Below are 26247 nucleotides of genomic sequence, written 5' to 3'. Positions count from 1 at the left end.
TTCAAAAGGAACTTTTGGACTTCACCACAAACATTCCGAGGCACTGCATCTCAGTGCAAGAGGCGTCCATACAGTCCCTGGTTCGAATACAGGCTGTATCACATCCGGCCGTGATTGGGAAGTCCCATAGCGCGGCGGACAATTGGCCCAGCGTCATCAGTGTTTGGCCAGGGTAGACCGTCATTGTAAATAAGAATTTGTTCTTAACTGACTTGCCTAGTTAAATAAAGGTTAAATAAAATAAAAATACATTTAAATGAATAATGTGACAATATGTAATAAAGGCTTATTGCATGAGGTGAAACATTATGATAAACACACACAAACACACACACAGTATAGACTTTATTCCTGTGATCTTCCATGTGTCTTTCGGATCGGCAAATTAATACTCCTTGGCATCATCTTGAACATGTCCAAATGTTTCACATTCTTTCGGATGGCATGCATGAAGATCTCATTGGAAATGGGCTTCCCACGATAAAACACCGACAATCCTCAAGCTCTATTTCAGTAACCTACAACCTTTCTATGACAGATCGTATAGGCTAATTCTTGTCTATATCAACACATATCACAACATATCAATGTAGGCTTTCAAACCAATATAAGTTATATAATTCAGCCTGCATTATACAGTTAATGGAAATGGATGGCTTTGGAATTTGGTTATATAAAGTTATCTACAGTCCTCATATTTCTCTTTAGAAACATGCATGTTTGGTGTGTTTTTTTTGGCTATACATTCATAACACATGCTGCTGACCATCATTATAGAGAGCAAGCAGGGAGTTTACTCCATGCAAAGAGGCTGAGTGATAGATAGTGTGGCTCTGCCACAGGTGGCAGGTGGTACCTTAATTGGGGAAGATGGACTCTCTATAATGGCTGGAACGGAATTAATGGAATGGTATAAAACACATGCTTTCTATCCTCCACTTAGCAGCCTCTTGTGCAAGCCTTCACATGTTGCTAACTAAAGCTGCAGTCTGTGACAGGAAGTCAAACCCATAGAGATTACAGCGTGGTTTCGCTCTCTTTTTTTCTAGTTCAATATTATTTCTTGCTGACTCTAAAGCTTGGTCCACTTGATGTTCTAGATGTAAATGACAAGTTATTTTTCACAGAGTAGAAATAACTATTCAAACTCCTCTTTTATTCTTTCACACCAGTTGTAGTGAAGTCGTAATAAAGATCCCCAGATTAGGTCAGCGTAGTTGGCAATGAAATTCCACATAATATTGTTCAGCTGTGACAGCAGCAGAGGAAGGAATGTGAATGGACAGCAGAGTAAACATGAAATTCAGTTGACATGGGGAAGTAATGTGTAAGCCCCCAGGGTTTAGTCTATAGCTGCACCTGCAGGCCCTCAGTTTAGCACGATTCAACCCTCAGAACCAGAGTAGCAACAGGGGAAAAGTTTTGGACTAAGTAGTATAGATGATCTTTCTCTTTCAAACATCTGGCTTGTACTGTAAGTTTATGAGAAACTGCACAACCTCTTTCTATAGTGACTACGGTGTATTGCACTGGAAGTGTGAAAATCTATAGTGACAGCCTTCCATTTAACTGTAGATTACAATTTACAATTTGCAATGTTACAGTGCTTACTACAGCACCTAGTACAATGTCAACACAACATAATGAAGTGATAGAGAGAAAGAGGTGTGTCAGCCTAATTTATTGCTAGGCAGGCAGGGTATAAAAGTCCTATTGTAATCGGACATATTTCTATTCACTTTTGCTAATGTTAAGAATATGATCAAATGTGAAACAATACTCAACAACACAAATAGTTAATACAAATAAACAACATAATCAAGAATTTAGTGCATATCAATATCTTTCCAATTAATGGATTTGATGAAAACATCCAGCTGAACAAAACATGTAGGCCTACAGTAGATTTATGGAGAAGGGAATACTCTCCCATTTATTTACAGAGCTTTTGGTTTATATTTAAGCAATAAGGCCCGAGGGGTTGTTGTATATGGCCAATAAGGGCTCTTTGAGTCAGTGGTCTGGCAGAGTGCCACAAACTCGTGACACTCGTTCACGTGAGAGGTAGCTCTCGTTCCATTGCTTTTCTACAGACAAAGGAATTCTCCAGTTGGAACCACTGCTAAGGGCTGTTCTTAAGCACGACGCAATGCAGAGTGCCTGGATACAGCCCTTAGCTATGGTATATTGGCCATATACCACAAACCCCCCAGGTGCCTTATTGCTATTATTAACTGGTTACCAACGTAATTAGAGCAGTAAAAATAAATGTTTTGCCATACCCGTGATATACCACGGTTGTCAGCCAATCAGCATTCAGGGCTCGAACCACCCAGTTTATGATAAAAAATGTATCACTCTGCAGTAACATCATAATTTCACTATGGTCCCTGCAGGTTCGTCTAAAGCTTCTATGATGAGCAATATATCCATTATATGGGCAATGTAATATTTTCTTCAAAAAATGTTTATGTTTGTACTGAAAATACATTTTCTTACTTGAACAAAATCTACAGCATTCTACGGAAATGCCAAAAAGGGAACAAAAAGGGAACAAAAAAGGAAACCAAAAAATGATTTAAAATACGAACATACTTTAAATGAATGCTTAGCCTGCTTTTACTATTTAAAAGCTTTTAAGGCCAAACAGTGTTGAGTCTATTGCAAAATTCCTATTAAAGCTGCCTCTTTGTAAGAACCTTCCATCATCACGCTCACAAACTTTCAGTGGTGTGAAGTACTTAATTAAGTAAAAATACTTTAATGTACTACTTAAGTGTTTTTTTGTTTGTATCTTTACCTTTACTCAAGTATGACAATTGGGTACTTTTTCCATCACTGAATACTTTACATTAGTGGATATATCCTTTATGGATCATGACCCAAGAAAAGCATAATTTAATATTTGACTGATTCATTAGGAAATAAATTGCTGCATATCCGTTATAAAGAAGAGGTGGTGGTTAGGGGGAGGTGAGCTATCCAATGAATTAGAGTCGGATGAATCATAATCAGTCAAATATTCAATAACGTGTTTCTTAGGTAGTGATCCATAAAGGATATATCCACCTACGTACATACAGTATGTGAGCGTGGAAGGTTGGAAGGTTCTTACAAGGAGGAAGATTTCATTGGGATTTTGCAATAGACTCAAAACTGTTTGGCCTGAATCCCCAGCCTAACTATGTCAGCAAACCAGGCAAACCTCCTCATCTACAGCTGCAGGTTCCACACTCACTCACATCCGTTTGTGACCAACCAGCGGCGTATGTGTGTGTGTGTGTGTGTGTGTGTGTGTGTGTGTGTGTGTGTGCGCGTGCATGTGTGATTGTGTGTGTGTGTGTGCACGCGTGCATGTGTGATTGTGTGTGTGTGACACCAGTGTCAGACACTTTCTGGGCATGAAAATATTTTTGCCACTAGATGGGGCCCTTAGCATAGAGCAAGAAAGTTGATCATCTGAGTTGATGCGGTACATGTACGGCAGAGGAGGCTGGTGGGATGAGCTATAGGAGAACAGGCTCATTGTACTGGCTGGAATGGAATATATGGAACAGGTCAAACATGTGGTTTACACATGTTTAATGTGTTTGATACTTTCCATATGGGTGTGCCCATCCAGAAAGATAGATGACTCCTCATGGATATAACCCATTTTAACATGGACATTGCCGTTGAGGGCTTCCACCATTTTAAAGTAGTCAACTGGGTAGGTATTCCTATGAGTTGGGAGGAATCAGCCAATGAAGAAGAACAAAACATTTACTAAATTAAAATGGAAATAGCCTCAATTGAGCTGCCCATGCTGTCACCGACACTATAATGGCACAGATACAAAGATGAGTCCTATATCTAGCTCTATGTGTGCTCCTTCACTCAGTACATCGCATTTTCAAATCCCTCCCAACAACCCTCCCATGCGCGAAATGAGCAATGACGTTGATAGTAACTCCAGCACAACTTTTCAAACACGTTGCATTCTACCAGACAACCAGTATGTGTTGGGCACTGAACTGTTGAATGCGCCTAACGGCATAAGGAGAGATGGCATGGAGCAGACAGGTCAAGATTCGCAAGGTGCTTCGAATAACAAATAGTCCAGTTAAGTATCTGAAATGGATCATTTATTAGAAGCAATTCACATTGGATGCATTTATTTATTTTTATAAGATAAAAGCTTTTTAAAACTAGCGCTCGAATGTCTGTCCCGAACGTGGATATATTGTATATGATTCTGACCAAATAACTTCTGTTCATGGAAACAATTCAGCAACAATTGTATCGAACGGACTACAGTCGATATTGTTGAGTTGGAAATTCGGAATATAACTGTAATTTGAAAGCGAGTGTATTTTGGAAGTTGCCTGATGTCTAATGCCACTGGACGAGAATAACTTTTCTCCACGACGTGCTTCTTTACGAAAACCTGTCAGAGTTAGTTAACAAACTGTCTGAACTGACCAATTCTTAGTTGGCTTCATCACCATGAGAAAGTGTTGATTCCAGTGTCAAATACCACGATGGACTGAGTATATTTGTCACAAATAGTTTATTTTGAGAATAGTGCCTGCCTTACCGTGATTTCTAGGGAGCACTTTGACCTATAATATAGCCTACATCTGAACAAAGTCGTGATGATTTCGGAGGAACGAAGTAGTCATGTATCCAAGCAAGCCCTCAACTTCCCAGTGGGCCTATTGATCCGCTCGCCGAAGAAGAGCCTGGCAAAGCTGGGGAGGAAGCCAAGCAATGGATCCCTGCAGTAAGTCCTATTATTTATATCCAGTGTCTACTTTGTGGGGTATTTAAAATGGGGTGCCCTTATTTTGCAGAATTGGATTTCAGTTTTGTTACATGCAGCTGCCTGGGATTTTCTATATTCAAATGGCCTTATGGCCTTCAATATAAATATAAGTTATTTGTAGAGAGGTGCCCGAAATACTGTCCTCTTATTAATTACTCATTAATTTTGCTTCCTCTCTTCAACTCTCACTTTCATTTACATCTTTGCCTTGCTCTCTCTGTTTCACTCTGTCACTATCTATGTCTCTGTCTCTTATTTATGTCTCTCTCTCTCTCTTTCATCTATCCATCCATTTCTCCCTCTCTCAGGTCCAACACCTCGGATGGCACCACCCATTCAGCAGAGAGTACAGGCGTGAGGCAGCCGGCCAAGAACAAAATCCGCCGCCACAACAACAGACTGTCGAAGGTGTTCGACCGGAGCCCCCTCCTGCGGGGCGACAGTGGACAGGGGCATGTCCCAGGTGGCAGGAGCATGGCGGGGGACCTGCAGGCTGCAGATGACCCTGCTGAGCTGTCCAGTCAGATGTCTGCCCCAGGTATCCTAAAGATCTTTGGCAGCGACATTTGCCAGGGAACCAACTACAAGAGCGTGCTGGCCATGACTCGCTCCAGTGCCAAGGAACTTGTCAAAGAGGCCCTGGAGAGGTGAGGGGTTAGGGATGCCCACTGGCATAATGTGATTGATTAGCTTTAGTGCTAACAGGCAAGCAGAAAGGGAACATTCCTCAAGGCTGAATGGCATGGACTGCAATACTGCTCATCCTAATATAGTGGGAACCATTGCAAATCACTTAAAGCTGGTGATATGGATATTTTACCCAAATGATCTCAAAGCCATTTTATTTCAGGGAGAATTAGATCTTATCATGGTATTCTGACTGAATCTCTTTTATCGTTGATTAGATACTGTCTGGAGAAGGAGGATCCCAGTCGATATGTGCTGTGCGACGTGATTGGCCAGACCGGAGCAGACCACCAATGGAAGACAGAGTGCTTTCGGGTCGTGGGTGACCACGAGAAGCCCCTCATGCTGCAGTCGCTATGGAAACCCAAAGAAGGCTTCTCCAGACGCTTTGAGATCCAGAAGAGAGTGAACGTAGAGGAACAGACTGCTAAAGAGACCGACACCGTCACTGCAGGTACGTCAACCACACAGGTGCAGCTCAATGACCCCACTAACAACAACCTAAAGCCCAGGTCATCATTCTGTCTCTGTTGGGGTGGCCTTTGATCTCCTATCTCTGTCACTAAGTTTTTGGTAACATAATCCATTGTCCAGCTTATCATGAGACGGGGCAGGGGAGATGGCAGGCAAGTGAGAGGTCAGAGAAAAACAGAAGCTGCAGTGAGGGGTAGACAAGGTCAGCTCTCTTATCTGGGATTGACGACAGGGTCCCAACAGGTCCCTCTGAAGCCCCCAGGGCAGGGAACTGGCTGTGGCTGGATAAGCTTTTTCTGCTGGGGCCTGAATGTGTCCACCGTTCCACATGTTATTCTTTCCATCAGAGCTTGCTTCCTGCACACTGGACACTGTGTGGTCTTGTTGACTTTGGCGTGCGTTTGTCTTAGTGCGTTTGTCTTAGTGCGTTTGTCTTAGTGCGTTTGTCTCAGTGCGTTTGTCTCAGTTTTCATCAAACCCCACAACCCCACCTCACCCTCTACTCTCTTTGCTCCATTCTGATTGGGGGAAGCTGGGGGAAGTTGCCCCCTCTGCAGGCCTGACCAGCCCCCCTGACACAGTGTGGCAGAACAATGTGGAAGAACGCCCACTTCCACAGCTGATAAGGCCTGGGAGCAGGAGCTGTTAGCTGGGTGTGAAGCTGAGCTCTCTGGACATTCCATGGTGCTTAATGGCTCCAAATGAGCTGAATAGTGTTTATGTTGCGGTACATCAGCCCAACAGCCAGGAACGCCTGTTGATATCAGATAGAGGACAACACCTCTCACTACACCTCCAGATTTCCTCTCCTTCCCCTTCTATGTTTGGTTTGACTGAGAGCCAACTCAGTAAAACATTATGATATGGTGGTGTGTGATGGACTGGAATGATTTGATGGAAGATCTCCACTAATAGTTTATTGAGTGTTTAGCATACTGTGAAGTTTCAGTTTATGCATAGATGATTAAGTTTATGTTATTGTGACTATATCAGGACACAATCAATGATTTTGTAATAAACTATGAAAACACGATTTAATAATCACTTCTCTGCATCTAGTCTCATCCTCCCTCTCTCCCGTGCTCCTCTCTGCCCCAGGTATCAACGCCCAGGCTCGTAAGCTCCAGAAGGGCCGTTCGCGGGTCACCTCTCTGTTCATGGACGGCAGTGGTGAGGATGTGGAGGGCCTGGGGATGTGGAGGAGTCTCAGTGAGATGGACCTGTCTGCCATGGAGAAGGAGGCCGTGCGGGCCCAGCAGAAGGCCCAGCTCATCAGGGAGGACCCGGAGGCCGAGGCCGACAAGGAGGCCCTGCGTCTGGGCATGGAGAAGGAGGAGACGGAGAGCAGTGACGACAACACCACCCAGTACTCCATCCACCCGCCCTTTGACTTCCCCTACTTCCTGCTGCTGCAGGGATACAGCTACAGACAGGTAGGAAAACTGGAAAGTGAAGCTGTTGCCACTGTTATACATTAAACCCAGATGGATTTGTTTGTCTATCGGATTATTGATTCACTTAAATTATGAGTAACTTTAATGAAAGGCTTGGCTTCAGTTTACACAGCTGGAGTCAATTTGTTAGATTAGAGTCAGTCTGTCCTTGAATAGTTAGGCTCAGAATAGGCTTGTATGGTTGGAGAATGTGTCCGGCTGCGACAGAGAGATGTCATGCTGAAATCCTTCAGAGGGCCTGGGCAGCCAGATAGCAGCAGCTTTAATTGGTTGAGCCGGGTGGCTGCTCCATTGAAAACCTTTCAAGGTTCTCAAGTGTCTCTTGGCAGGGTGGCAGAAACACTGACAAAAGGCTTATCAGAGACACTGAGGCGTAAACAAGTGTACTCCGCTACACTATAGAGGCTCCCACTGAACCTCTTAGGTTAAGACCTGGGGTTAAAATCCCCAGAAACAGAGAGAGACAGGGAGAGAGACGAGCAGAGAGCAGAGGGCTTTAGCTGCAGTGAGGATGCTATAACAGGGACAGCGAGAGACTGAGTCTTGCTGCTGGATTACAATGGGCTCAGAGTATTGGACTCAGAGCCACGAGCTCAAGCAGAGTCGGAGTAGACCGGCATGTTGTGGACAGGTGATCCTCGTGTCCACACACTGAGTGGGCCAGCCTGGGTCATGTACTGGAGAGGCGGGAAGACGGAGCTGGCCCTGGCCCAGCAGTAGAGATCCCACACTGGGATGTGTTGTCTGTTGTCAGGGCTCGTTGAATAGATAAGGAACACTGTTCACAATCACAGTTCAGCTCAGCCCTGCTGGCTCTACAGTGGAGGTGGCAATAGGCCTCATTAAAGGTACATAGTATTAGAGAATAGAGCAGAAGGAACACTGTAATGTCTAAACAAACTCAGTGGATGGTCACATACACATGCCTAGCCTAGACATTTGCACACAGGCTCGTGCATGCCAGAACACACATACACATGCCTAGCTTACACATTTGCACACAGGCTCGTGCATGCCAGAACACACATACACATGCCTAGCTTACACATTTGCACACAGGCTCGTGCATGCCAGAACACACATACACATGCCTAGCTTACACATTTGCACACAGGCTCGTGCATGCCAGAACACACATACACATGCCTAGCCTAGCCATTTGCACACAGGCTTATGCATGCCAGAACACACATACACATGCCTAGCCTAGACATTTGCACACAGGCTCGTGCATGCCAGAACACACATACACATGCCTAGCCTAGACATTTGCACACAGGCTCGTGCATGCCAGAACACACATACACATGCCTAGCTTACACATTTGCACACAGGCTCGTGCATGCCAGAACACACATACACATGCCTAGCTTACACATTTGCACACAGGCTCGTGCATGCCAGAACACACATACACATGCCTAGCCTAGCCATTTGCACACAGGCTCGTGCATGCCAGAACACACATACACATGCCTAGCCTAGACATTTGCACACAGGCTCGTGCATGCCAGAACACACATACACATGCCTAGCCTAGACATTTGCACACAGGCTCGTGCATGCCAGAACACACATACACATGCCTAGCTTACACATTTGCACACAGGCTCGTGCATGCCAGAACACACATACACATGCCTAGCTTACACATTTGCACACAGGCTCGTGCATGCCAGAACACACATACACATGCCTAGCCTAGACATTTGCACACAGGCTCGTGCATGCCAGAACACACATGCACATGCCTAGCCTAGACATTTTGCATGCCAGAACACACATACACATGCCTAGCCTAGACATTTGCACACAGGCTCGTGCATGCCAGAACACACATACACATGCCTAGCCTAGACATTTGCACACAGGCTCGTGCATGCCAGAACACACATACACATGCCTAGCCTAGACATTTGCACACAGGCTCGTGCATGCCAGAACACACATACACATGCCTAGCCTAGACATTTGCACACAGGCTCGTGCATGCCAGAACACACATACACATGCCTAGCCTAGACATTTGCACACAGGCTCGTGCATGCCAGAACACACATGCACATGCCTAGCCTAGACATTTGCACACAGGCTCGTGCATGCCAGAACACACATACACATGCCTAGCCTAGACATTTGCACACAGGCTCGTGCATGCCAGAACACACATGCACATGCCTAGCCTAGACATTTGCACACAGGCTCGTGCATGCCAGAACACACATACACATGCCTAGCCTAGACATTTGCACACAGGCTCGTGCATGCCAGAACACACATACACATGCCTAGCCTAGACATTTGCACACAGGCTCGTGCATGCCAGAACACACATACACATGCCTAGCCTAGACATTTGCACACAGGCTCGTGCATGCCAGAACACACATGCACATGCCTAGCCTAGACATTTGCACACAGGCTCGTGCATGCCAGAACACACATACACATGCCTAGCCTGACATTTGCACACAGGCTCGTGCATGCCAGAACACACATACACATGCCTAGCCTAGACATTTGCACACAGGCTCGTGCATGCCAGAACACACATACACATGCCTAGCCTAGACATTTGCACACAGGCTCGTGCATGCCAGAACACACATGCACATGCCTAGCCTAGACATTTGCACACAGGCTCGTGCATGCCAGAACACACATACACATGCCTAGCCTAGACATTTGCACACAGGCTCGTGCATGCCAGAACACACATACACATGCCTAGCCTAGACATTTGCACACAGGCTCGTGCATGCCAGAACACACATGCACATGCCTAGCCTAGACATTTGCACACAGGCTCGTGCATGCCAGAACACACATACACATGCCTAGCCTAGACATTTGCACACAGGCTCGTGCATGCCAGAACACACATGCACATTTAGGCACAAAAGCTGCACATTCAACAAAAAATGATAATATTCTTCTCAAAAAGAGATTTCTGTGGGTGACATATTTTTTCTGCACTTTTATGCCTTTACAAAACATTCTGGATATTTCAATGCAAAGAGCCAGAGGGCCAGAGGGCCAGAGGGCCAGAGGGCCAGAGGGCCAGAGGGCCAGAGGGCCAGAGGGCCAGAGGGCCAGAGGGCCAGAGGGCCAGAGGGCCAGAGGGCCAGAGGGCCAGAGGGCCAGGCCCATTCCTAGAAAAAATAAATGCTGCTGCTCTTTGTTGTTTGTTCCTCATTGTGGAGACTGCTGAGTGTGCAGGACACTGGGTGGGGTGTGCCAGATACTGAGGGAAGTACTGAGCCCGCCCCTGGTCTGGCCACTCGACAACGATAAGTCACTCATATATCAGTCCTGTGGAATAGAAATGTTCCAGCTCCATAAATGAAATAGTTTTTCTCAGGCTTGACTAGTTATTTTCGTAAGTGTCTTTGTGTTTCCAGACCGGATTTTCCTGAACTTAATCACCTGTGAACCATGAGAGCTGTAGTGGATTTGATTTCCTTGTAAGTGTTGTTGTTCAAGTGCAGGTCAGTGTAGTCACAATTCACATTGACTCACAGCTATTAACTCCCTTCCTAGACAGTTTGATCTATTCTGCCAGACATCATGTGCAGGAAAATAAATAAAGGTTGTTTTGAATATTGCTTTGAATAGTCCATATGGAGCCAGGGACTCGAACCATTTAGTTACTTAAGTGTATGTGCTCGCACACACTGCTCAGTGGCTGATTGGCTTCCATGCTAGCTGGGATGATACAGTATCATGACCTGCCTGAAAGGCTCTGCATGGTCAATCAGATGTCTGAAGTGGCTGTACAGCATTTACTGCGATGTAGCCTCCGAAGACGTCAGGGCTTTCATGCTTGATCTTAGTGGAGCAGAGCAGTGTTATAGTTAAGGAAGTTGTCAAGGAAGTGAGTTTGTGTTTATACATGACGTACCACCCCCACCTAACATCAACAAATCATGTCAATGCGGAGCTATAAGGAGCCCTTCACATTATTAAAACATTTGAGAGGTGCGATGCGGTACGGAGCTTGATTTGGCCTCTGCATGCCTCCGGAGGCTCAGCAATTGTGACACACAGTGTCATGGAGCCTCCGACTACATTTTCAGATCAACCATAAATTGGCTTTAATAGTCTTGGGACGGATGACCGAGCGACGGGTGGTCTTAGAAGGTCATGACCTCCCCCACACTGATCCTCAACAGAGGGTCCCCACAGGGGTGCTCAGCCCACTCCTGCACTCCCTGTTCACCCATGACTGCGTGGCCACACACTTCTCAAACTCAATCATCAAGTTTTCTGATGACACAACAGTGGTAGGCCTGATTACCAACAACAACGAGACAGCCTACAGGGAGGAGGTAACGGCCCTGGCGGAGTGGTGCCAGGAAAATAACCTCTCCCTCAGCGTCAACTAAAGGAAGGAGCTGATTGTGGTGTACAGGAGACAGCAGAGAGAGCCCGCCCCCATCCACATAAACAGGGCTGCAGTTGAGAAGATCAAAAGCTTCAGCTTCCTCAGTGTGCACATCACCGGGGACCTGAAATGGTACATATATACAGTACCAGTCAAACGTTTGGACACACCTACTCATTCAAGGGTTTTTATTTATCTTTACTAGCTTCTACATTGTATGTATAATAGTGAAGACATCAAAACCTTAATTTGTTGGCACCCCATCGGTGTCGAAAGCGTTCCGCAGGGATTCTGGCACATCTTGACTCCAATGCTTCCCACAGTTGTGTTAAGTTGGTTGGATGTCCTTTGGGTGGTGGACCATTCTTGATACACACAGGAAACCTTTGAGCGTGAAAGACCTAGCAGCGCTGCAGTTCTTGCCACAAACTGGTGTGCCTGGCACCTACTAGCATATCCCGTTCAAGGCACTTAAATATTTTGTCTTGCCCATTCACCCTCTGAATGGCACACATACACAATCCAGCATTTTCACGTTTGGATAAAAAGCGTGCCCAGAGTAAACTGCCTGCTACTCAGTCCCTTCCACTGGATGGCAACCGTCTTTAGAAACTTGTTTGATGCCTCTACTGTAAAGGAGGGGCTCATAAGGGCTCTTTGAGTCAGTGGTCTGGCAGAGTGCCACAAACTCGTGACACTCGTTCACGTGAGAGGTAGCTCTCGTTCCATTGCTTTTCTACAGACAAAGGAATTCTCCAGTTGGAACATGAATGAAGATTTAAGTTAAAAACACCCTAAAGAATGATTCTATACATCGTTTGACATGTTTCTACGGACTGTAACGGAACTTTTGGACTTTGTCTGGACCTAGTGCTCGCGCCTCATGAAGATGCATTACTGGGCTGTACGCGCTAACAACAAGGAGGAATTTGGACATAAATGATGAACTTTATCGAACAAATCAAACATTTATTGTGGAACTGGGATTCCTGGGAGTGCATTCTGATGAAGATCATCAAAGGTAAGTGAATATTTATAATGCTATTTCTGACTAATGTTGACTCCAACATGGCGGATATTTCTTTGGCTGGTTTGGTCTCTGAGCGCCGTACTCAGATTATTGCATGGTGTGCTTTTTCCGTAAAGTTTTTAAAAAATCTGACACCGCGGTTGCATTAAGGAGAAGTCTATCTTTAATTCTGTGAATAACACTTGTATCTTTTATCAATGTTTATTCAGAGTATTTCTGGAAATTGATGTGGCTCTCTGCAAAATCAGCATATTGCAAACTGAAACCAGTACATTAATTATTGTGCCAGTCATTCTCATGGATTCTGCTGGTTGACCTTCCATTGCCCCTCTACGCTGCAGGACTTTGTCATCTACTTGATGAGCGGCACCACCACCATCTTCGGCTGCTGCAGGGAGCACTGTAACGGAGAGGACGAGGAAAGGCTCAAGGTGGACATCCTCCTCTTTGCCCCAGACATTCTTCCCCAACACTGCTGTGTGAGGCGCCTGGACTCTACCAACTCCTTCCCGGGGGACACCAAGCGGACTCTGACCCTGCTGAAGCCCCTCCACGGCGCCCCCGTCACCCGGAATGGTTTCCTCCTGAAGGAGGAGGTGGAGCTGACCCCTGGGGACCTGGTGGGTCTGGGCCGACACTACCTGTTCATGTTTAAAGACCCCACCGCTGCCCCAGGGGCCCCACAGACCCCTCTCTGGATGAAACAACTCTGCCCCGCCCATGACGGAGGAGTGGGAGTGTCATCCTCCTGTCAATCATGTGGCTCCGCCCTTCCCATGAAATGCCCTAGGGTCCAGAGGAAGCCGGCTCCTCCTCGGTGGAAGGACCCAGAGGGTGGAGAGGTATCTCTGAGCTATGAGTTGGAGCAGGAGGACAGGGTCCTGCAGGAGGTCCTGGTTATGGTGAACCCCAATGGGGACGAGGCCAAACTGACCCCTGCCTTCCTGCTGAGCCTGTCCATCCAACACTCAGCCACCACGTTCCAGCTGACACACTTCCGAAGGTTGCTGCTCCGCATAGCCAGTCAGATCCAGCTCACCATGTGGGTGAGTAAAACTATGCACCTCCACTATGCACAAAAACAATGCACTCTCTCCAGTCAAACGATTGACCTTTTATATCATCACGCCACAAATAAACCTTGAATGGTTATGAATTCAACATACTGTGTGTCTCAAGGGTACTGTAAAGAAAGAAATGTAATCAAAGGTGTCATCAGGATGGAATATCACTTAGATAGGCTTGCTGCTGGTTTGAAATCAATGTTGTGTTTATCTCTGTCCTCTTGCAGGAGAAGACAAAGGAGCTTGCTGTGATCCAACCAGAAAGGTGAGTAGCCGCCTCTCCAACCTCAATCACTCAGCCTGCCCCAGAAATGCTAACAATGAACAGCAAAGATGACAACAGGTTGCAGAACAGTGGCAACCTGCTGCCTCTGACACTAACACCCCTTTCAACTTTAGTGTTTGCTATGAGTCATATACAGACTGTATGTAGAGCTAGGAGTCTTAGAATATGATGCTACTGCCTTCCAACAACAATTCTACTTGAATTTCTGGGAGGGATGTATAGTACACAGATATAGTATTCTCTCATTGTCACATGTCCCAGTGACTTCTTTACAGAATAAGAAGCTGAGAATGAGTCATGGTCTCTTGATGTTCATACTTCTCTATCTGCCGCCCATTGAAGTGTATGAAGTCAAAATGATAGCTCATGATGATTTAATGTTATGGAACATTATTGCAGGGCACTGTATTCCAAAGCTGTGCTTTGGCTGCCTGCTGAGACAGGAGGAAGGATTTTTAAGAATGAATGTTTCATTTCATATTTCACTCAATTGTACATGGAAATCAAATGTAATGGTTTAAATTAGCATTCATTCCAAAGGATAGAGACATGCTGTAAAATATGAATCACTCGCAAGCCACTTTTAGTGCCATTCACCCAGTACAGGGTATTTGTTGGCTGTTGGACTGAACTCAGACCTGTCTATATGTCTCCCCTTGCAGGAGCTTCAGTGATGTCCATCAGGAGCCAGAGGATGTGCAGCTGCTGAGCATAGAGGAGCTGATCCCAGGCCTGCGGCCGCTGGTGCTGTGGATGGCCAACTCCATCGAGCTGCTGCACTTCATCCAGCATGACGTTCCCCAGCTGCTGCCCTGGAGGCAGGAGGAAGAGGAGGAGGAGGAGGGCTCAGAGCCGGAGTCAGAGATGTGGTCCACTAGGACTGCCAGTGAGGAGGCCATGACGGTCCTGGAGGAGGTCATCATGTTCACCTTCCAGCAGTCTGTCTATTACCTCACCAAGGTTAGTGCATAGTCACACATACTATAATCATACATTGTAGATGGCATTCCATTTGCTCCGTTCCAGCCATCATTATGAGCCGTCCTCCCCTCACCAGCCTCCACTGATACACTCACCAATAGATTACATGCATGCAACATGCACACAAACATAGACACGTGCCTCGCACACACACCGCACATGTACACAAATAATAACATCCTTGACTATTTGCTCCAGAAAACCTTGCACAGCCCAAATAGAAAGCCATCCTTTGCCTGTGGACTACGGGAAGCAGGACTAGAGACCTTATGAACACCATTCTCCGTTTGCTGGTAGCATGCCAGACAATAAGCCATAATAAGCCAGGGGAAACATGCACACTCTCTCTGGCTCTCTCAGTAAGGATAGGCGTGTCAGATTAGTGTCATATTTTCCAGTGGAATAAAGGACTACTTATCATCTTTTTAATATTCTGTAAATACACTTTGAGGGTATTTCCAAAGTCTTTTGAAATGTTTATAGAGAGCAACAACAGGTCTATCCTGTTCAACAGTGAGCCCCAGGAAGACACTCCCAGGCAGGGTTTACTGGAGTTTCCTATGTTTGGGCCCTATAACTAACTCTATGGCATTAACAGAGCACCATCACTGCCACAGTAACCCAGAGACCAGCAATAGACACCCAATGCCTGGCGATGACTGTTCCAGGATGGGAGGGAGCACCGGCATGGGTGGGAACAGGGAACAGGATTGTATGTGCTGCTGCTGTTTTGAATGCTCCGAGACCACCTCTTCCTGTCTCTAGATTTCCGTTTCATGACAGAAACCATTGATAAAAGAAAGCTTACACATGCCTGTCAACTTTCCCTGTTGATTTTCCCTGTTGACAGGTACATTTACATTTTTACATGGTGAGGGGAAGGTCATTTCCCCCCCCAATAGTTACAGGCTCTAGTTAGACAGTCACCGCTGGAGCTCAGGGGAAAGCAGGCTTTGTTTTGGTGGTGGTTGGATGTGCAGTGGTCAGGGAAGCAGCTGTAGTCCGGTGGAGAAGCAGGGCAGAGTAGTGGCCTTTTCCAAAAGTCTGTTTCCTGCTCAGGAACAGAGGGGCAGTCTCCACATAGACACACCACAAGGAGGGATGGGCACGTTCTGGGGTCAAGTGAGAAACGCAGGCCACATACCTTAGATGAATTGTGACACTTTTTGTGCCAGTATGACACAATTTCTGTCAACAAACTACTCAAGCTCACACCCACAGCCATGTATGTTTTCTCAGACATGCTACCAACATTTTAACTTGGTTTATATTCTAAAACAGTTGGACTTTTAATGCTGTACTGGAGATTATGATCCCCAGTTCCCTTCATTCGGCCAATCTCAGCTTAATAACTAACCAGCACCTGTAGCTCTGCAGAACTGGTCTCTAATCTATCTAGTGACCTGTGGTTGAAGGAATGTATGTATGGTGATTGGGATTTAACAGGCAGGGCTTTATGATCTTTCAGAGCCTCTGAAGTGTCTGTCTTAGTCATGATACGTGCTTGCTAACCTGGCTGCCTGAGGGGTGATGTCATGGACTAAAACAATGGCAGAGAGCTGTGTCAGAGGAAGGAGGAGGGTGGGGGGGGGGGTGGAGAAAGGGGAAGGGGGAAGAGCGGGAGAAGGAAGGAGGAGGCCAGGATCTCTGCACTGTGACTCAAAGTCAGATAGATCTAGCTTGAATTTTCAAATCCCTCCCGCCACCCGCCCATGCACGAAATGAGCAATGACGTCAGGGTAATAACTCCAGCACAACTTTTCAAACAGGTTGCATTCTATCAGACAACCACTAACTGTTGGGCACTGAACTGTTGTTGGGAAACAGGTTTTCCTGCTTGTTTTCCTGCTCTGCTAACGCCTTCCTCTACCTTGACCGGTATGTGGGTCGTTCCACGAAGTGAGTGACTTTTGTATCCCGTTGCTATTTAAAGTGGGAATTTTACACAAAAATTACATTAAATGAATGTCCCTTTAGTATAGAACACATGGAAAATTCAATAAATCTGATTTTCAATATGAATAAAGAAATCTGCATTTTGACATGTCCCTCTGTGACTTCTAGGAAGATCTGAACATCAACATTTATCAAAGTTTTCACCATCTTTGTAAACGCTTAGTTATATTTGCTGAAGATCATCAAATCAATTTGTATTGGTTACATACACATCTTTAGCAGATGTCATTGCGGGTGTAGCGAAATGCTTGTGTTTTTAGCTCCGACAGTGCAGTAATATCTAACAAAAAAAAGAATTGGAATTAAGAATATATAAATATATGGACAAGCAATGTCAGAGCAGCATAGACTAAAGATAGATAGATAGAATACAGTATATACTGTACATATGAGATGAGTAATGCAAGATATGTAAACATTATTAACGTGACTAGTGTTCCATTTATTAAAGTGGCCAGTGATTTCAAGTCTATGCATATAGGCAGCAGCCTCTAATGTGCTAGTGATGGCTATTTTATTTTTTAATGATCTTTTTGGCCTTCATCAAATCAAACAAATCAAATCAAATGCATTTATATAGCCCTTCGTACATCAGCTGATATCTCAAAGTGCTGTACAGAAACCCAGCCTAAAACCCCAAACAGCAAGCAATGCAGGTGTTGAAGCACGTTGGCTAGGAAAAACTCCCTAGAAAGGCCAAAACCTAGAGAGGAACTAGGCTATGAGAAGTGGCCAGTCCTCTTCTGGCTGTGCCAGGTGGAGATTATAACAGAACATGGCCAAGATGTTCAAATGTTCATAAATGACCAGCATGGTCAAATAATAGGTCTGGGACAGGAAGCATATCCGGTGAACAGGTCAGGATTCCATAGCCGCAGGCAGAACAGTTGAAACTGGAGCAGCAGCACGGCCAGGTGGACTGGGGATAGCAAGGAGTCATCATGCCAGGTAGTCCTGAGGCATGGTCCTAGGGCTCAGGTCCTCCGAGAAAGAGAAAGAAAGAAAGAGACAATTAGAGAGAGCATATTTCAATTCACACAGGACACCGGATAAGACCGGAGAAGTACTCCAGATATAACAAACTGACCCTAGCCCCCCGACACATAAACTACTGCAGCATAAATACTGGAGGCTGAGACAGGAGGGGTCAGGAGACACTGTGGCCCCATCCGATGATACCCCTGGACAGGGCCAAACAGGAAGGATATAACCCCACCCACTTTGCCAAAGCACAGCCCCCACACCACTAGAGGGATATCTTCAACCACCAACTTACCATCCTGAGACAAGGCTGAGTATAGCCCACAAAGATCTCCGCCACGGCACAACCCAAGGGGGGGCGCCAACCCAGACAGGAAGATCACATCAGTGACTCAACCCACTCAAGTGACGCACCCCTCCTAGGGACGGCATGAAAGAGCACCAGTAAGCCAGTGACTCAGCCCCTTCATGTGATTAGTGATTCATTTTAAGCATGCAAGTAGAAACCCCTCAGACTTCCAGTCATTACGCTAAAGCTAGCTGGCATTGGCTCGCGAAACTTCCACAAACTTCCTTCGTTTTGGACACAGAGACATAAAAATGGTATCCACAAGTTCATCTGACTCTAGGGGAGTAGATAAAGGGCCTCATTGCCAGTATCCTTTTAAGGTCAACCCTGTTACATGAACTGAACTCTCATTTAAAGATGGTGAAACTTCAGTTTTCAAAGTGCAAATAAAAAGAAACTAACAGTCAAATCATAGTGTAAAAGCAGGTGGTTGTAGTCTTTTCTGGTGTTTTGTAGTGGAAAGCTGAGCGGGTCGAGCATAGACAGGGTAGATATATTTTAAATATATTTTTTTAGTGAAGCTTGCATTCAATTGCCCCTCCCTGTTGCATGAAACAAGCTTTGATTCCCCCTGTCACAAGGGGATTTATGGATGATTTAAGATGAAGTCGTCAACCCTGTTACGGTCAACCCTGTTACGGTCAACCCTGTTACCTTATTTGGCACTTAATAGGCACTTACTATAGTCCTTTTTTTTTTTACCTCTTGAGTTGGAAAAAAAGTTTTTTTTTAGAACATGTACTGTTTATGACAGTAGGTGAAATACTGCTAAAAGTAGGTGAAATATAACATTTTTGTTTTTCCCAACAAGTTACACTACTCAAAAGACACCTAATTGGTGGAATAACCAACCATGAGACAAAACACTCCAGGAGAAGTTGTAGGAGAAGTTAATTCTCATGCCTATTACTCACTGGCATTACCATTCCTTAGTAGTCAACAGCATGGGCTATTATCAGCTAGTTTATGATTATTGGCATGTATTTATTATGGGAATTAGGAGGCTGGAGGGGGCAGAGCGGGGCTGAGTCACTGGGAAACATTTGTGTTTCTGTCAGGAATGGCAGTGGCACCTGTGTTATCAATGGGATTCCCAGGACTGTGTATGGTACACTGTTAACAATGGTGAGTGTCAAGACTGGACAGCATCAGGCCCCTGGCTATCAGGCCCCTGGCTATCAGGCCCCTGGCTATCAGGCCCCTGGCAATCCCCCTTTGGAGGGGAAGTGTGTCTGTTCCTGTCTGTCTTTCTGTAACCCCTCTTCCTTGGGCCCTGACTGTTTTCTGATTGGCTCAGGAAGCTCAGGGTCAGTGGGCATAGCCCTGTTGATTAAGTCACTGATTCCACTGCAGTTTTACTGAATCTGTCAACAAATGTTTGCATGTTGAAGGTTTATTTTATAGAGAGTATGGCTGATAAAGTGAGAATCGCTGCCAAAACGTCCCTTTTAAAGATCAATATATAATGCAGTATACTTTCTGTATTAGTGGTACTGGGTACAGTAGCTGTGACTAAGGTTTCTTATCTCCTTCTCTCTCCTCAGAGAGGTGCTGTGCTAGACTATGGTACAGTGAGGTAAAGTCATGTAGCTGTGACTAAGGTTTCTTATCTCCCTCTCTCTCCTCAGAGAGGTGCTGTGCTAGACTATGGTACAGTGAGGTAAAGTCATGTAGCTGTGACTAACGCCTCTAGCATGCCTCTCTCTGTCCTCAGAGTATGTACTCGGCACTGCCAGGCCTGCTGGATGGGAACCCGTTCTCGGAGAGCGGGCAGCTGCGGGTGCCCGAGGGCGTGAGTGGCATCCTGGATGTCCTGAAGGAGGCGCTGTCTCTGCTCAACGCCTTCCAGGTGCACTCTGACATCAGCTCACAGCTCTGCGCCTACCTCTTCTTCTTCACCAACGCATCCCTCTTCAACGCACTCATGGAGAGAGGTGAGACCTTCAACATGCTCTGTTTCTCATCCATGGGGTTTTGTAGGATCAAATCTTAATATCCTCAAAGTCCTATCACAAGTATCCTCATAAAATACATAATGTATGTGTTAATGGGATACTTCAGGATTTGGACTTTCCCCAGAGTAAGATGAACTTGTGGATATCATTGTTATGTTTCTGTGTCCACTATGGAGAATGTTAGAGGTAGTTTCATGAGCCAATGCTAACTAGTGTTAGTGCAATAACTGGAAGTCTATGGGTATCTGCTAGCATGCTGCATCTTATAGAAGTTTCATTATACTCAATAGCTATGATCGAAATTACATGAGCATGTCTGAGTGGTGTTTTGTTCTGCAGGCTCTGGAGGTGGGTTCTACCAGTGGTCTAGAGGGGTCCAGATCAGGGCCAACCTGGACCTGCTGATGGACTGGATACAGGGGATGGGCCTAGGAGACCTGGCTGTGGAGTTCTTCCAGAAGCTCTCTGCTGCTGTCAATCTGCTGGCAACGCCCAAGGAGAACCTACTACAGGTCAGAGGGCACTTCCTTTATTTTCACTTCCTGTTTTGGTTTGGAGAGCACTAAATAACACTGCAGCCAAGATGTCCAAAGCAGTCTGAATATATAGTGTATTAGACTGTACATCACCAAGTGTCTCAGCTCATTATTGGTACACTAATCTCTGTTAACCCAAAAGTAAAATCATTATTCATTTGGTCAACTGTGTGATTTACTTCTGGGTCTATATGTGTAAGGAATTGTGAGTTCCGGCAGTTTGCAAAGTCTCCACACTCGCAAAAAGAAACTCTTATCCAAAGCCCCCTCCCCCCTTCCGATCTGTGTGGGCCACGTGTGAATCACTTGTAGCCAAGCAGTTTAAGCCCCGCCTTCGTTCAATCCTGATACGTCCATATAACCAGTGTCGAAAACCCAAAGACTGAAACTACTGCAGTTCGTTATCACAGGGATCCCATTAAGTCCCGGCAGATTCTTGGGTCTAAATGCAGAATCTGCCCACGGGAGATTATTGGCATACCGAACATGCCTCGAGTGGGAAACCTTTGGGAAGTATTTAGAAAAATCTGACAAAACATTGAAAACATTCATGAATCATCACTGAAACTCTGTTTCCCTACATTTCATTGCTAACTAGGTTTTACTCTTAGAAATGCATGTTGTCTTTGATAGAGGTGATACTGTTGAAGTAGTTATAAGATCATAACATTGTGATAGCAGTTTGAATGGGCCATTGTGGGGTGAGAGATATTGTTTGTTCACTGCCACACTAGTTGTGGGAGAAGGTGTGTGTACACAGACTGTTGGTTTTATATCTCTATAGCACCTTACTAAACATTCCCCTGCCCTGGCCAGTTATCAGATCTGGAAAAATACTGCAGGCCTCAGGTACGATACACACTTCTGATGTTATGAGAACAGTTAGACTGGTCTTAACACTATCGGTGTGATGACAACACCTAGATGTAATGGTAAAGCAATGAAGCAATGGGGTGTTAATGACAACATTTTTGTCCACTATAGCAATTCTGAATGTATCCATTGTAGACCACAGGTGTTTTACAAGGTATGGAACAGATTGAAAATGTTAGAGCTGTAAGCTTATTTTCACTGACTGATGTCACCTGACTGGAACTCACATGCGCCACCACATGACATCATTAAAAAAGCCTGACAGAGCTGTGGGAGAGGGAAAAGAATGCTTGGAAACAATGGAATTTTTTCCCCACCAAATTGTACTCTACATCACGTATTATGCAATGACTTCTCATCTATTGATGAAGAAAATACACATTTTGCCAAGATAGTGTCACGGTCGTCCTCCTCTTCATCTGAAGAGGAGAGGCGAGAAGGATCGGAGGACCAAAATGCAGCGTGGTATGTGTTCATCATTAATTTTAATAAAGAAAACACTGAACACTGAAACACTATACAAAAACAATAACCGAAATAACAACCGTGAAGCTAATGAGAACTGTACTAAAACAAGCAATCAACATAGACAATCACCCACAAACAAACAGTGCAACCCAGGGTACCTAAGTATGATTCTCAATCAGAGACAACTAATGACACCTGCCTCTGATTGAGAACCATACTAGGCCGAAACATAGAAATCCCCAAATCATAGAAAATCAAACATAGACTGCCCACCCCAACTCACGCCCTGACCATACTAAATAAATATAAAAACAAAGGAAATAAAGGTCAGAACGTGACAGATAGGCAGTCCTTGCACCAATAACTTAAACAAATAGACATAATAATAATTCATAATTATAATTAATTAATTTATCCTGTTTCACACATGTACAAGTGCGTATTATACACGTGTGGAAATTGGAAATGTGTTTTTTGCATATCCCAACTCCCCCTTAGACATCCTCGGAGAGTGGGGTCATGGCCAGTTTCACTGTATGTACAGTGCCTTGCGAAAGTATTTGGCCCCCATGAACTTTGCGACCTTTTGCAACATTTCAGGCTTCAAACATAAAGATATAAAACTGTATTTTTTTGTGAAAAATCAACAACAAGTGGGACACAATCATGAAGTGGAATGACATTTATTGGATATTTCAAACTTTTTTAACAAATCAAAAACTGAAAAATTGGGCGTGTAAAATTATTCAGCCCCCTTAAGTTAATACTTTGTAGCGCCACCTTTTGCTGCGATTACAGCTGTAAGTCCCTTGGGGTATGTCTCTATCAGTTTTGCACATCGAGAGACATTTTTTCCCATTCCTCCTTGCAAAACAGCTCGAGCTCAGTGAGGTTGGATGGAGAGCATTTGTGAACAGCAGTTTTCAGTTCTTTCCACAGATTCTCGATTGGATTCAGGTCTGGACTTTGACTTAGCCATTCTAACACCTGGATATGTTTATTTTTGAACCATTCCATTGTAGATTTTGCTTTGTTTTGGATCATTGTCTTGTTGGAAGACAAATCTCCGTCCCAGTCTCAGGTCTTTTGCAGACTCCATCAGGTTTTCTTCCAGAATCGTCCTGTATTTGGCTCCATCCATCTTCCCATCAATTTTAACCATCTTCCCTGTCCCTGCTGAAGAAAAGCAGGCCCAAACCATGATGCTGCCACCACCATGTTTGACAGTGGGGATGGTGTGTTCAGGGTGATGAGCTGTGTTGTTTTTACGCCAAACATAACGTTTTGCATTGTTGCCAAAAAGTTCAATTTTGGTTTCATCTGACCAGAGCACCTTCTTCCACACTTTAAACAACACTTTTTATGGATATCTTTAAGAAATGGCTTTCTTCTTGCCACTCTTCCACAAAGGCCAGATTTGTGCAATATACGACTGATTGTTGTCCTATGGACAGAGTCTCCCACCTCAGCTGTAGATCTCTGCAGTTCATCCAGAGTGATCATGGGCCTCTTGGCTGCATCTCTGATCAGTCTTCTCCTTGTATGAGCTGAAAGTTTAGAGGGACGGCCAGGTCTTGGTAGATTTGCAGTGGTCTGATACTCCTTCCATTTCAATATTATCGCTTGCACAGTGCTCCTTGGGATGTTTAAAGCTTGGGAAATCTTTTTGTATCCAAATCCGGCTTTAAACTTCTTCACAACAGTATCTCGGACCTGCCTGGTGTGTTCCTTGTTCTTCATGATGCTCTCTGCGCTTTTAACGGACCTCTGAGACTATCACAGTGCAGGTGCATTTATACTGAGATTTGATTACACACAAGTGGATTGTATTTATCATCATTAGTCATTTAGGTCAACATTGGATCATTCAGAGATCCTCACTGAACTTCTGGAGAGAGTTTGCTGCACTGAAAGTAAAGGGGCTGAATAATTTTGCACGCCCAATTTTTCAGTTTTTGATTTGTTAAAAAAGTTTGAAATATCCAATAAATGTCGTTCCACTTCATGATTGTGTCCCACTTGTTGTTGATTCTTCACAAAAAAATACAGTTTTATATCTTTGTTTGAAGCCTGAAATGTGGCAAAAGGTCGCAAAGTTCAAGGGGGCAGAATACTTTTGCAAGGCACTGTATGTTTAAATCCCATGTTGTTGATGCCTGTGGCTTTAAACTGTGTGCCACGGAGTAGTTAATACTTCCTTAAGCATGCCATTCTCTCTGTAATCCACTGAAAGGAGGATCATGTTTACTGGGGGGAAGTTGAGCCGTAACATATCTGGTGGTGGTTGGGTTAGTTAACACTGTGGGCTAGTTAGAGACATAAAGACAGAGACCACCATATAGAATAACCCAGCTAAGGGGCTCCCGTGTGGCGCAGCAGTCCAAGGCACTGCATCTCAGTGCAAGAGGCATCACTACAGTCCCTGGTTCGATTCCAGGCTGTATCACATCCGGCCATGATTGGGAGTCCCATAGGGCGGCGCACAATTGGCCCAGCGTCGTCCGGGTGTGGCCGGTGTAGGCCGTCAATGTAAATAAGAATTTGTTCTTAACTGACTTGCCTAGTTAAATAAAGTTTTTTTTTAAATATGTAAAAAAATAAGTGGAGGAACAAATGTTAACACACACACACACACACACACATATCCTGTTTCTGGTCATGTTTATGACACCTGAAAAGATAAGGAAGATAGGGAAAACCTGTTGTCAGTCTGTGTGTGACACAAGGCTAGCTTTAGCCCTGTCACCTTCAAAGAAAAGAGTGACCTCTGCCGTGACAGGCCCACCCTACTGTATGTCTCATCCTATGAATGTCCAGGGGCTGCAGGAAGGCTGTGGACACGTCATGGTCTTGTAATGTTCTCCCGGGTTAGTACATGAGAGAATCACCTCCTACTCATCCCAATTACAGCACTGTTGTTGTGGACACGTCATGGTCTTGTAATGTTCTCCCGGGTTAGTACATGAGAGAATCACCTCCTACTCATCCCAATTACAGCACTGTTGTTGTGGACACGTCATGGTCTTGTAATGTTCTCCCGGGTTAGTACATGAGAGAATCACCTCCTACTCATCCCAATTACAGCACTTGTTGTGGACACGCCATGGTCTTGTAATGTTCTCCCGGGTTAGTACATGAGAGAATCACCTCCTACTCATCCCAATTACAGCACTGTTGTTGTGGACACGTCATGGTCTTGTAATGTTCTCCCGGGTTAGTACATGAGAGAATCACCTCCTACTCATCCCAATTACAGCACTGTTGTTGTGGACACGTCATGGTCTTGTAATGTTCTCCCAATTACAGCACTGTTGTTGGGTTAAGTACATGAGAGAATCACCTCCTACTCATCCCAATTACAGCACTGTTGTTGTGGACACGTCATGGTCTTGTAATGTTCTCCCGGGTTAGTACATGAGAGAATCACCTCCTACTCATCCCAATTACAGCACTGTTGTTGTGGACACGTCATGGTCTTGTAATGTTCTCCCGGGTTAGTACATGAGAGAATCACCTCCTACTCATCCCAATTACAGCACTGTTGTTGTGGACACGTCATGGTCTTGTAATGTTCTCCCGGGTTAGTACATGAGAGAATCACCTCCCTACTCATCCCAATTACAGCACTGTTGTTGTGGACACGTCATGGTCTTGTAATGTTCTCCCGGGTTAGTACATGAGAGAATCACCTCCTACTCATCCCAATTACAGCACTGTTGTTGTGGACACGTCATGGTCTTGTAATGTTCTCCGGGTTAGTACATGAGAGAATCACCTCCTACTCATCCCAATTACAGCACTGTTGTTGTGGACACGTCATGGTCTTGTAATGTTCTCCCGGGTTAGTACATGAGAGAATCACCTCCTACTCATCCCAATTACAGCACTGTTGTTGTGGACACGTCATGGTCTTGTAATGTTCTCCCGGGTTAGTACATGAGAGAATCACATCCCTACAGCCTACT

The 26247-nt window shown here is 45.0% G+C and overlaps 1 protein-coding gene across 2 annotated transcripts in view; it reads left to right on the top strand.

Annotated features, from left to right (window-relative positions):
* Nucleotides 1–3925: 3925 nt before the first annotated feature.
* The window catches only part of LOC115104316 (ras-associating and dilute domain-containing protein-like), a 34286-nt gene continuing 11964 nt past the window's right edge, over nucleotides 3926–26247 (top strand). For both annotated transcript variants that reach the window (XM_065006665.1, XM_065006664.1), the window contains exons 1-9: nucleotides 3926–4762; nucleotides 5113–5451; nucleotides 5710–5945; nucleotides 7064–7398; nucleotides 13175–13879; nucleotides 14125–14162; nucleotides 14846–15143; nucleotides 20165–20384; nucleotides 20745–20917. In XM_065006665.1, the coding sequence (XP_064862737.1) occupies nucleotides 4635–4762; nucleotides 5113–5451; nucleotides 5710–5945; nucleotides 7064–7398; nucleotides 13175–13879; nucleotides 14125–14162; nucleotides 14846–15143; nucleotides 20165–20384; nucleotides 20745–20917 (2472 nt within the window). In that variant the 5' untranslated portion in view covers nucleotides 3926–4634. The remainder of the gene's footprint in view (nucleotides 4763–5112; nucleotides 5452–5709; nucleotides 5946–7063; nucleotides 7399–13174; nucleotides 13880–14124; nucleotides 14163–14845; nucleotides 15144–20164; nucleotides 20385–20744; nucleotides 20918–26247) is intronic.

Source organism: Oncorhynchus nerka, linkage group LG21, assembly GCF_034236695.1.
Source record: "Oncorhynchus nerka isolate Pitt River linkage group LG21, Oner_Uvic_2.0, whole genome shotgun sequence".
NCBI classification, from domain to species: domain Eukaryota; kingdom Metazoa; phylum Chordata; class Actinopteri; order Salmoniformes; family Salmonidae; genus Oncorhynchus; species Oncorhynchus nerka.
The sequence above is the reverse complement of the archived record's forward strand: the minus strand, read 5'-3'. Positions and strand labels throughout refer to the sequence as shown.